Source organism: Caretta caretta, chromosome 1 (genome assembly GCF_965140235.1).
Source record: "Caretta caretta isolate rCarCar2 chromosome 1, rCarCar1.hap1, whole genome shotgun sequence".
Classification (NCBI taxonomy): Eukaryota; Metazoa; Chordata; order Testudines; family Cheloniidae; genus Caretta; species Caretta caretta.
The window spans coordinates 47,904,022-47,917,017 of record NC_134206.1 but is presented as its reverse complement, the minus strand read 5'-3'; the positions used below and the strand labels follow the sequence as shown (position 1 = coordinate 47,917,017).

The 12,996-nt window shown below is 41.5% G+C and overlaps 1 protein-coding gene across 1 annotated transcript; it reads left to right on the top strand.

Moving 5' to 3' along the window:
- Positions 1–3,553: 3,553 nt before the first annotated feature.
- Positions 3,554–12,396, top strand: HMGB1 (high mobility group box 1). The gene is made up of 5 exons (XM_048846744.2): positions 3,554–3,740; positions 6,540–6,702; positions 6,913–7,058; positions 8,232–8,406; positions 10,489–12,396. The coding sequence occupies exons 2-5, from the start codon at positions 6,553–6,555 to the stop codon at positions 10,663–10,665; spliced, it is 648 nt and encodes a 215-aa protein (XP_048702701.1). The 5' UTR covers positions 3,554–3,740; positions 6,540–6,552; the 3' UTR covers positions 10,666–12,396.
- The last annotated feature ends 600 nt before the right edge of the window (positions 12,397–12,996 follow it).

Sequence of the window (12,996 nt, the reverse complement as noted above, 5' to 3'; positions counted from 1 at the left end):
GGGATGGGGGACATGTGACTGGGGGTCCAGCTACTCCGTGAGCCAGGACCTATTTGAGACTCTACCACAGTCCATTCAGTCCCTGTTGTTGAGCACAGGCAAGCCCAATGCAGGGAAAGGAACCCCGGGTAAGTGTGTAAATTTATTTCCCATTATAGTGATGTACTGATGGTGTCCCCACTTAACAGGACACAGCTATCAACTTTTCATTAATTTACTCGGCCTAGAAGAGGTAGCAGGAGGAACTGTTGTTATCTGCTTTTCATTCCCCTGCAGAGTTAGGCAATGGGAGGGCCATGGGGCGCAGTTTGTTTATGTACACAGTGATGTCCCTTGAATCCTCCCGAGAGATCTCAATGAAACTTTTATGGAGGTACTCTGTAGTCCTCTCCAGAAAGTTACTAGGGATGGCGGCTCTATTTCTTCCTCAGTGATAGGATATTTTCCCATGCTGATTGGTGATAACTTGGGCAGGTACCATTGCAGTACACAGGCTAGCATATGAGCCCAAGTGGCTTTGGCATACCAGCACCAGCTGTGCTCTCGGTGGCTTTGTTACCCTCAGGAGTGAGATATCAGCTAAAATCACCACTGCCTGTGGAAAATGGTGCCAGTATTCAGTGCCAGTGCCCTGTACTCACTGTTTCATGCAATTGAGCAATTCCCTCCTTATTTCCTTCATCCTTGGCAGGCCATACTCATTATGGCTGGTGCTGAGAGTGGTGCTGTGCATAAGCACACTGAAGCAGAAGAGCCAATAAGCCTGTCTTGTTTAAAACTTTAGGGGAGCAAGAGAAGGGAGTTCTGAATCTTAATTTTCACTTTACATTGTGACTGTACTGACAATGGTACATCTGTGTGTTTTATTTGCAGCTGCTGCCACTGCAGCCTTGAGGGGTTCCCCCTCTACATGTGTGGAACACCTGAGCCAGGTAAGGAGGAGAAAAAAGAGGACTTGGGAAGACCTGTTCAGTGAGATCTTCTGCTGTTTCAGACTATGAGCAAAGGGCCTGGAGGATGAATATTGCAGACAGCCTGAGGGAGGAAAATGTGGATAGGTGGAAGGTTCAGGAGCTCAGTAGGAAAAGGAGAGGGAAATGCACCAGGACATAATGGGCCTTTTCTGGCAGCAAACACCAATGCTGCAGTCTCTTGTGGACGTACAGGGTCATCTCCTTTTGTTGTCCACGGAAAACTCCATTTTAGCACCTCCTTGCACCCCACCTCCACATTACACATTGTATCAGTGGCTGCATCCCTACACCTGCCACTCCACCTCTCAGGACACTAAGGATAACCACAGCTTAACATACACTGACCTGGGAAAGCCATGGTTGCTGTACATGTAGATAAAGTTGACATGAATGTTTTTTCCCTTGTTAAGTTCTGTTCCATTAATTTTATTAAGTTTTTAATGTATTTGCTTTTGAATTGCTCAGATTCTTCTTTTCACTGGTTTTGTTACTGAATAAAATTCTATTCTTTGGAAAATAATTTGTCTTTATAAGTTTACAACTTATGCTGCAGAGTGCCTAGTACAGTACTTTACCTAGTTGGTCACTGGTATTTCGCCTATCTTCTTCACTTCATATTATTCTTGTGCAGGAGTTATCACATGTAAATAGTTAACTTTGAATATCTAGTTAGTTGTCATGCTTAGATGTTCACTTTTTCTAAGTGTAGAGCTTTGGAAGTGTTCCTAGGGCCATATGTTCTTGGAATGGAGCTACTTAGAGATTTGTCCTCCTTCCATCTTTTAGACTGCTTCGAAACTCTGAAGACTGTATGGATCACCAGATACCAAGGACTGCTAGCCCTGTTATTAGAGAAAATAAATTATCAGGTAAGAACAAATTTTTCTTTGTACACTTGTGTAGCTTTCTATTCCCGGATCTCAGTGTTTTACAAATGATAAAAAAAACTTCTAACATCCCTATGAGGAAGGGAGTTGTTTTTTCTATCTTACTTATCATTAACTTGAACCTGGTATAGTCACCTACACCCGTGCAAAGTAGATGCTAAAGGTTATTATTTTGATTTGGTAGCCTTTTACACCCACTTTGCATTGGTGTAAATGACTACACAAATTGCAGGGAAACCAGAGTGATTCAAGCCTAGAAAAGTTAAGGCCTAGATTTTCAAGTGTTTATTAATTTTGGATGCCTCAGCTTCTGCGCACCCAAATTGATGTATAGGGCCTAATTTTTAGAAATATGGAGCACCCACAAGTCTAACTGAAGTCATCCGAGGCACCCAAAATCAGTGGACAGTTCTTTGAAAATATTGGACTAAGGATTTTGGTCCAAAGTCACTAAGGGTATGTCTACACTTAAAACGGTAGAGCAGGACACCTGCATTGCTGCCTATGCACCGTTGTAGTGCTTCAGTGTAGTTGCTGCCCATGCCAAAGGCAAGGTTTCTCCTTTTGGCATAGCAAGCCATCTCCCTGAGAGGCAGTAGTTAGGTAGAGCAGTAGATCTTGGTTCAAAAAACAGCTTTATTACAGCAAGAGACTTACAATGGAATTCTTCTGTCAACCTAATATTGTCCACACTGGGGGCTAGGTCGGGATAGCTACATCTCTCAGGGGGCTGGATTTTTCACACTCTTGAGAGACGTAGATATGCTGATGTAAATTCCCAGTGTGGACCAGCCTTCAGGAAGTCTGTTGCAAAGCTGTAAATAGAACCCAGATCTACTGCCTCCTACTCTTGACTTTTAAGTTGTAGAATAGATCATGCTTTGTGCCTGAAACGTAGCTATGTCAGATAAAGTAATCCATATAGGTAAAAACATACATGGCATATAATGTGTTTAGATTGGACTACTCTATAGACATTACTGTATGGGGAAGTGTGACCTAGAGGTTTAAATAAGATGTGTGGGGAGGCAGGAGACCTGGATTTGATTCCTAGAGACCTGCCATGGCTTGATATCTAATGTATCTGTGCCTCACTTTCCTCATTTGTAAAATGGTGTTATTTATCATAAAATAATTCATAGTGTGTAGAGTGTGCTGATATCTTAGATAGAAGGCACCATAGAAATATGTGGTGGTTGTATTAGGATGCTCTGGGAGCATCTGTCTCAGCAACATGAACCATTTACTAAGGGTCAGTATTTGCCACTGCTGTAACACAATGGCCTGCAGTCCCCTTCCCTCGTAGCAGTGGGAGCCTGGGGGTAGGGTGTGTGGGGAAAGGGTTCTCAAAGTAGGCCTCCAGGTACGCTTTAGGGAGACAGAAGTGGCTGTACGGTCGGGGGAGCGAGGCGCCCTTCGGCTAGGCTGGGAGTGCGTGGTTGCCTATGAGCTGCTCTCCTCATGCACAGCAGCATTGCACTAAGTCTCTCCGAGCTGTACATCCCGCCTCAGCCAGCCACCCCTCCACTCACTTTTATATTTGCGCGCCCTTTCAAACCTCAGTGACGTATCCCGCTCCGCGGCCAATCCGCGGCGCCCTCTGGTCAGGACAATGGAAGGGGCTCCACCAATCAGGTTGGCCGCTGGCTTGGCGGCCGCCAATAGGAGCGAGGCTGTGTTGAGAGTAATGTTACCAGCGCTGAGAGCGTGAGGAGGCTGCGTATCGATCCCGCTCTCAGCCATTGCGGTGCATTGGGCTCCAGCGACACCAGGCAGCATTGGGGGCCAGCGCGAGCAGCCGGGCAAGTGTCTCAGCGCCTGTGGCTCGCTGCTGAGTGAGCGAGCGAGCGAGTGAGTGAGTCTGCGAGCGAGCGAGGCGGTGAGTATCCCGGGTCGGGCGGGCTGCGCGCTCCGGCGGCTGCGGGGCCAGCGCAGCGCTCGCTCTGCCCCAGCCACACAAAGGCGAATTAGGCTGCATCTGAGGCAGGCTGTTGGCGGGCGGCGGCGCCGGCGGGCGGGGCGGGAGCCGGCCGGGGGGAAGCGGGCGAGTTCGTGAAGCGGGAAGGGGATGGAAACAGAAGGGAAAATCTCCCCGTCGGGCTCGGTCTTGCGAGGGGTGGGGGAGGACGCGGGCGGCGCCGCGTGCTCCTGGCGCCCTGCGGCAACTGTCGCCGCAAGGCCGGGGGCCGGGCGCTCCGCAGCGGGGCTGCGGTCGGGGCGCGGGGCCGTGTCGGCGGCGGGCGAGCCGGAGCTGCGCTCGCTGGAACATGGCTGACGAGCGCCGTGCGGAGGACGCGAGGCGCGGGAGGGCGGGGGCGCAGTTCGGCGGAACTTTTCCAGCCGCCTTTTCTCCCTCAGCCAGGGCCGCGCAGGGGGTTTCCCAACCGGGGCTAGCGGCCGGCCGCCGTATGCGGGGCCCCCTTTGGGGCTGCGGCCGGACCCGGCCAGCTCGCCGGGGGCTCGGGCCGCGCTTGGGAGCGCGCGGCCGCCCCCCCTCCCCCACCGCTGTCATGGCTGAGCGTGCGCCGGGCGCGCACACAAAGGGAGGCAGGAAGGAGCCATGTTCTCTGCGCGGCGGCGAGCAGCGGCCATTCCGGGAGGCAGCCGCGCTCTGATCTGGCGAGAGCAGCGGGGACCCGCGCTGCTGCCGTAGGTAGACTGGGAGCCGGGGGCCCTCCTTAAAGCGCGGCCGCCGCGCCGCACCCGGGCTGCCCCAGCGCACATTTCAGGGGGACTTTCTCTCATTGTCAGGCTGTTCGCAGAAAATGGGAGGAATAGCGCTGCTGCCCTTCCCGAGGAGTGGCCTGCGCCACTGCAAACCCTCGCCCAGGAGCGGGACCCGCCACAGCTCTGCCTAGAGACTGATCAGACACACGCTCCCCGTTAGGCACGACAGAGGCGCGCAGGCTTTGCAGTGAGGTTGGCTTAGCCTGAGAGCTCGTGGCAGCGCCAGCCGTGGGTTTAGTCTAGATCCTGCAGTCACCTCTACGCTTTACAGCTGCGAAGACATGATTAGTAGACGCAGGCTTTTTTTCCCCCTTCCTCTACCTCCCCCACCAGCAAGAGCGGCGCACAACAACACAATTAAAAAAAAAACGTGCATTTAATTCTTCTGCGTGGGGATTGGTTACACAAGTGAGCCACAACTGTGCCTTCAGTTTTAAGAAAATAAATGAATCTCCTCCTCTGAAGTTATTGCTGCATGTCTTTCCAGAATGCATAAATCTGGAAGATTTTTGATGCAAACACATACACCATCTACTGTGTCCTTTCTCTGATTTTTTTGCCCCCTTTTGCAGCATTTTAAGAAAATCACTTTTTAAGAGAACTTAAGTTTTCCTCCACCCCCTAATGTTCAAGATGGCAGGAAGATTGCTTTTAAATGCAAGTTAATATGATAGTTGCAGGGTTTTAATTGGGGTGTTTAAGGTGAAAAGACATTTACAGTATTAATAAAATGTGCTGTGGAATATGAATTCCTCTGTTTCATTTTTTATTTATTTTCCTCACACTTCCTTTCTATGAAAAGGAACAAGTGAACCCCCCATCCCACCCATGTCACTAAACTATCCTTGAGTGAAAGGGTTGCTCTGGAAGCATCTCCATTGCTGGCAGGAATAGCTCCTGGTTCTACAGTCTTGTTTACTCAATGGAAACTTCAAACCGGATGTGTTTAGTCACAGAGCAGAAATCTGTTTGTCCATACGCCAAACCGATCGGAAACGCTGCTTCTGTGGCAATACATGCACACACCACCCACTTGTTTCACTCCTCTCTGGAAGAGCAAAGTTTATGCCGCAGTGGACTGGAGATAATTTCTCCATAAGTCTGGGAAAAAAAAAAACATCTACCTTGTGTGTGAATGTGCTGAGAAGATATTTTTCCATCCCCTGTACCCTTTAAAAGATACGGGGATGTCTGCTCAATGAGCACACTTTTATTTATGTCATATATAAGTGTCATGCTTTTAAAGCCATTGGTTGGAACATAACATGTTTCAGTGCTGTATTTAATTCCACTATTTCTAGCTGCACATTGTAGGGAGAATAGATTTTGCAGTATAATTAAAGTGGAAAGTAACTTGGCTTACTTTATTTCTGTACTTTTTTCATGCAAACTGATATTTGTAAAGCATTTTGAAAGTGAAAAAAACTTAAGAGTAAATACTTAAGAACCCAACAGGCTGATCCAGATAGAGTATTGTAATATTTCCCCCTGCCCCACAATAATTCCTGTTTAAGCCTTTCTATCCCTTAATTAGATGACATGTGGCTGCTGTGCTCTACCAATCCAGGAGGGGAGCAACATCCCTTGAGACTAATGCCAATACTTGCCTGCAAATGGACTAGCAACAGACACTCTTGATTGCTGATGACTCTTTAAATATAACAGGAAGTTTTTGTTTTTTTTTATAATAGCCAAATATCTTGAAGACCAGGTTATTTGTATTGACCAGGTGAACTAAAAAACCCTCTGTAATAGCAGTCTTTTTTGCAAGTAATATATAGTTTTCCAGGAGAGAGCTGTAGCTTGTATATAGTCTGAGAGGTCCTCTCATAAAAGTTCAGAAAGCTGCTTTTGCAGATCTTAGTCAACATACTCATTCTTCCCAAATTCATATGATATTGTGTGGGGGCCAAAAGTAGTTTTAAAAGTTTGTTTTTCTTTTGTGTTACAGAAAATCAGCAAAAATGGGCAAAGGTGATCCTAAGAAGCCAAGAGGTAAAATGTCTTCATATGCCTTCTTTGTGCAAACTTGCCGGGAGGAGCACAAGAAGAAGCACCCAGATGCTTCAGTGAACTTTTCAGAGTTCTCAAAAAAATGTTCAGAACGGTGGAAGGTAAGATAAACCAAAAAACAGTACTAATTTACAGTATTGCAGCATAGATTATCTTAAATTAATATCATTTCAGTCTTGATTATATTTACTTACATTGTTCAGATACGTGTGAATGCATTTCCTGCCTTTAATGTTACTCCCGTTACAGTTCGGAATGGGATCGGATGCACTTTTGAATCATGCGCTCGCTCCCTATTTATTGTTTTATAGACTATGTCTGTTAAGGAAAAAGGAAAGTTTGAAGATATGGCAAAGGCTGACAAGGTTCGTTATGAAAGAGAAATGAAAAATTATATACCACCCAAAGGGGAAACAAAAAAGAAGTTCAAGGATCCTAATGCACCGAAGAGGCCTCCGTAAGTAGATTTCCAGTTAGTGTGTCTTGTATAGGAGCATTGCATTGAAATGTATCCATAAAATGATCTTTTAAAAATCAGAGTTAGGGGATTTGAAGTATAGAAGAGTACACAACTTCAAAATGTAGTGCTGCCAGTAACCACATTTAAAAATCAGTGGGATTTAGTTATATAAAAAAGATCATATCAGACTGGAAATAAGAAGATGTAAATTTTTAAGAGTGTAAAGAACCATTGCAACAATTTGCCAAGGATTGTGGTGGATTCTTTATCACTGACCATTTTTTAAACCAAAATTGGATGTTTTTCTAAAAAATATGCTCTAGGAATTATTTTGGAGAAGTTCTACGCCTGTGATGTACAGGATGTCAGACTAGATGATCATAACGATCCCCTTCTGGCTTTAGGATCTATAAATCTTATCCATTTCAATTATCGTTTACTTGGAACTTGACATAAAATTGTTGGAATAAATTTATCTGTTAAAAATAAACCCAACACTGTTATGATCAATTTTGACCGTTTTTATTAATAGAATGTTGCTAGCAGCCAGATGAAATAACTTTAGATTAAAATTGTGGTAGAATATTAGGCCCCAATCCTGGAACCATTCTGGCAAATGCAGAACCTTGTGTCTGCACAGAGTCCCTTTGAAGTCACTGGGGCTCTGTACTGGCGCAGGGAACTGCATGCATGAAACAGTTTGCAGAATTGAGCCTTTGTCCTTAAAATAGGCCGTACCACCGAAAGATAAATGTGAAATTATTATGATACCAAGCTTGTATGGTGCTAAATCTTTCTATTTTTAAAATGGAGCAAACACTAAAAAATAAACTAAGAAAGAGTGGCTGGTACTGACATCTGGAAATCCTTCTACAGTAATCATGAGATTATTTTAATATTTCCTGTGAAGCAGTTCGTGAGAACATGGACTGTGCAACTGTTAAAATCAGAGAAACTTGGTGGGATTATGCACAACATGGGAGTGTAATTTCTAAAGTGCACTAATGTGTTACACAGACCAATTAATGTGCAGACTGCTGGTGCACACTAAATGTTCCTTAGTAATACTATGTTAAAGCACACTGCATCATGTAGTGAAGGTCTCAAAACTTGCTATGTCTAGTACAATAGTTTAACCTTTATACTTAAAATTACAATTATTCTTTTCAGTTCAGCTTTTTTCTTATTCTGCGCTGAATTTCGTCCGAAAATCAAAGGAGAACATCCTGGTCTGTCCATTGGAGATGTTGCAAAGAAACTAGGAGAGATGTGGAATAACACCGCTGCAGATGATAAACAGCCCTATGAAAAGAAGGCTGCTAAACTGAAGGAGAAGTATGAAAAGGTAAATAATGGCATTCAGCGTGAGCAAAAGGTTCTTCCCTGTTCCAATTCAAATTTGAATGATTAAATAATTGTAAGTGATCATCCCTCTTCTTCTTATGGAAAAATAACGTAACATCTCCTTGTGCATAAATGAATGAGAGTTGTGTATATCAAAGGACTAGGTGATTGACTTGGTTTTTAAAAAGAAAATTCCTCTAGAGTACTCTTACATTGTACGTCACAAGTATAATTATGAAAATGTCAAATTACCTTAGAGAATACCTCTAATAGCATGTCCTTGTGAGGATTATGACACTTTCATTCATCATACTTCAAATCTTATCTTTTGATATTTTAGTACATATCCCTGTATCTGTTTTGAATATTAAAAGTAATGGTTCATGGCAGCAGCTGATTTCTGCAACCAGTTTGCGCTATTAAGTAATGCAAATTTAAAGAAAACATTTTTCCTTATTGGCATTTGCCACATACTGTTGAAGAAATAGTCATAGCATATGTTCATATTAATTATCTTAAAGAACAGTTTTTAGTTTATACCTAAAGAGTTAAATATTAGAGGACTAGATGTTTGTATTAGACATGTATTCTATTACGCCCACTTTGATTTGCCTTCAGACAGATAACGTAGTTGTTCATGCATCTTAGGAAACCCTTGTCAACCTATTAACTTATTTTTTTGTATCATTAAGGCTAAATCCTACTTCAGTGTTAGGAACTCTTTGAGTATTGGGGATATAGAGCAGTGGCAATGGCATTTGGATTTCCATATTCCCATCCCAGGGCAAGATAGCTAAGGGAGAGAGGAATGTATGATGGGATATGTACCAATTCTCCTTTATAAAGGAATAGTACGCACCCCTGGCTGCAACGTATTGCACGCTTTAGCATGTATGCTGCTCAATAGTGTCTCCTTGCTGGCAAACAAAATCAGTTAAGGGATGGTGGCACAGAAATGGGTAAGTAAGTGCACGCTGGGGGCCTCTAGCACTAGGCAGGAATCATGCCCTGCAGATACACTGTGGGTTAGAAAACTTCCTGTGTTAGCCCTTTGTGTGCAACACAAGGCATGATTTGGTCTTTAGTAAATTAATTATTCACATATAAATTTACATATTGGTATGATTTAAACAAAGAGTAAATTCAGAGCTACAAGTAAACTTTCCCCAGTAGTTTAAATTATAAAGTGACTGACACATTTTAGTTTAGGGTTATTTTAAATATTACAGGGGGAAAAATCTGAAGCCACTAACCTTTACTTGCAGCTGTTTCTCCCTTTACTGATATCACCCAAATTTGTCAACTAAACTTGCACATGTGCTTGGGATTTGATTGTATGTAAAGTTTCCTTCTAGAGCAAACTAATGTCGGAGGTCTGAAAATTTAGAATTGGTAAATATTTCATTTAAAGACCATTGATATTAGTTAGTGAATGCCACTTCTTCTGAAATAAATTACGAATTTTAAGAGATACTGAAAGAACTGCAAAGAGAGCAGTTTAAAGAATACTGCATGGGAGGAACATTTTCAATATTTAGGCCATCTGCCTAAAGGCATTGCTCAGTCATAAGTTTAATATATACTAGGATAAATTATATTCTTTTTCTTTTATAAAGCCAGGGGTTAAACTGATTTTTATGACTTGATCTTTATTGGCAATCATCTAGCTTCATTTTATGATTTATATGAAGTTTTGAAAAAGTATGAATTTGAGTTTTATGTAGTGTAAGCCTATAGAATACATTTACTGCATGCAGAAAGTGGCCCTGTCTACTCTTGAAAGTTCTTGTACCTTTTTTGTTGATTTAAACTTCAGTTAAGCAGAATGCCATGTAATTGCATTTCACTGAGGCATAACATTGCACATATTAGACCATGTCATTTTGATGTGTTGTGGATGGCTAATTATGGTTGTATGTCCTAGATAAGGATTTTGTGTGCATTTTTTTTTTTTTGTGTGTGAAGATGAGATACCTCGGTGGTTACAGCATATCAGCTAAAATCCTAAATGTTGTTTGAAAGTTTTAGCAAGAACTCTGGTTAAATCTCTTAAAGAGATCCTTTTCCCACTTCTCTTGTCAAGGATATTGCTGCTTACCGGGCTAAAGGAAAGCCTGATGTAGGAAAAAAGGTGGTTGCCAAGGCTGAGAAGAGCAAGAAAAAGAAGGAGGAGGAGGAGGATGAGGATGATGATGAGGATGACGAGGAGGATGAGGATGATGATGAGGATGACGAGGAGGATGACGATGATGATGAATAAGTCTCTTCTAGAGCAATTTCTTGTCTATAAAGCATTTAAACCCCCTGTACACAACTCACTCCTTTTAAAGAAAAAAAAATTGAAATGTAAGGCTGTGTAAGATTTGTTTTTAAACTGTACAGTGTCTCTTTTTTTGTATAGTTAACACACTACCGAACGTGTCTTTAGATAGCCCTGTCCTTAGTGGTATTTCAATGGCCACTAAACTTGCCTGGTACAGTGTGGGGGTTGTAAATTGGCATGGAAGTTTTAAAGCAGGTTCTTGTTGGTGCACAGCACAAATTAGTTATATATGGGGATGTAGTTCATTTTCATCTTCAGTTGTCTCTGATGCATCATAAAAATAATTGTTGTTCTGTTAACTGAATACCACTCTGTAATTGCAAAAAAAAAGTTGCAGCTGTTTTTGTTGACATTCTGAATGCTTCTGAGTAAATACAATTTTTTTATTAGTATTGTTGTCCTTTTAATAGGTGCCCTTGAAAAATCATAATTTTTCTTTTTTGAGGGGAACTCATCTTTGCTTTATTGTATGCCCATTTGGGATCACGTGATTATTACAGTTTTCATCTTTTCATGTAACCAGCTGATAAACAAAGCTTTGATCTGCATACCCTTCATAATCATGATAGGGTAGGCAAAGAAATATACAGGCATATGATAAAACAGAACTTTCTTCCGTAACTGGAAACAAACAAACAAATCTCAACCAACTGATATTTGCTCGGATTTTGTGAAATGTAACATTGAGTTGCGTAAGTTTACCAGACTTGGAGAGTTGAGAAGTATAGAATTCAGTTTTACAGCATGGAATACTTCAGGAAAAAACCTCGAAAATGCTGTCCTAGTAGGAAGGGTATACTCTCATCATGGTGTGTGAGGAATTTACATGTGACTCCATTACTATGTAATGGAAGTTGAATTTGTAAATCTCTGAACACTTAAGAGATAAACATGCCCCTAAAATGTATGAAGGTAAAAATTATAAAAGTACCATATTGATTTTTTTGTCACAACATAGTGATGGCTGTGGACTTTATACCATGAAACTCTCCTGGTAGTAAATAGCCCACAAGAAAGGATTTTACTTTCCAACGTTTTCTATAAATGGTACCATTATTTGTTAAATCTCTGTAAATTCATATTTTTAATCTTAAAATTCTAGTTTTAGCCCTTTAAACAAAGTTGTATATTGTCTCAAACTAAAATGAGATAAGATGTATTTTTCCCGTTAGGTTTTATACCGCACTCTTCACGTTTGCCCATTTATAAGTTAAATATAGTTGTATGGAAAAGTACATTTTATTAAATTTTTGCATTTAAAAAGTGAAATGTTTAACTATGATATATACCAACAATGTCTAATTTGATCAAATATAATTCTCTTCCAAAACCAAAGCTGTTTTTTTTTGTTGTTGTTGTTTGTTTTTTGCATATTCAGTAAAACTTCAAGTGCTGGCAACTGTAACTATTTTCACATGTACCTGCTTACCAGTTTGGGGGACAATTTGGCAATTTTGTGGTTATTAAAATTATGGTTCTCAAGTGCCAGTGTTTAAAAATAGCATTGTAATTTTACACGCTTTTGTGATGGAGTATTGTTTTGTTATACAATTTTGACTTTCAGATTCTTATTTCGATTTGCATTTGTTTATGTATAACTTCAGGAGAAATACTGAACACCTGGATCCTGGATGATACTAATAAACTAATAATTGCAGAGGTTTTAAATATTTAGTTAACTGACTCGCATTTGTATCCTGTATACATTTACATATTTGCTTTCCGCCTCAAACAAAAGAGGGAGTGCCAATCAAAAGATCTCTTCGTGGAGAGCAAGAAATATAGGACAGATAAACTTACTGAAATATTTGTGATTGGACACTGCCCTTAAACCATAATTCACTAGAAATAATCACTTTTTATACAGTAGAATTGTTTGTTTCTCTTGGACGTGCTGGAGAAAATAGATATTTTTCGTTATCAAAACAAGGGATATGTGTTCTAATGATTGACATGATTGACAAAACTAAAACTCAGAGTAATTACTATTTGCCAGAAAAGGACAGTAGCTCTCTTTTGCCACAATTGTCAGTGCCTGTTTTCAGTAAAAGTGAAAATGCAGGGGGGAAAAACCCAGCATCCATAAGTATGAAGGTAAGTGATGGGGGGGGGATCTGCAATAATTAGGCTTGGGAGAATTTGATTACTTTTATAATTTTGTTGGATATCAGTGTTTGATTTTAAGCATTTTCAATTTTTTTCAATTGAATTGTAATAGTTGTGGGGAAATTACAGTAATGACTGTAGATGTTGAGATTAAAAAAATTA

Excerpts from the sequence above, each read along its gene's own strand:
- HMGB1 (XM_048846744.2), top strand. The coding sequence starts at position 6,553 with ATGGGCAAAGGTGATCCTAAGAAGCCAAGAGGTAAAATGTCTTCATAT. Across the intron at positions 6,703-6,912 it reads AATGTTCAGAACGGTGGAAG|ACTATGTCTGTTAAGGAAAA; the intron begins GTAAGATAAACC and ends ATTGTTTTATAG. Across the intron at positions 7,059-8,231 it reads AATGCACCGAAGAGGCCTCC|TTCAGCTTTTTTCTTATTCT; the intron begins GTAAGTAGATTT and ends TATTCTTTTCAG.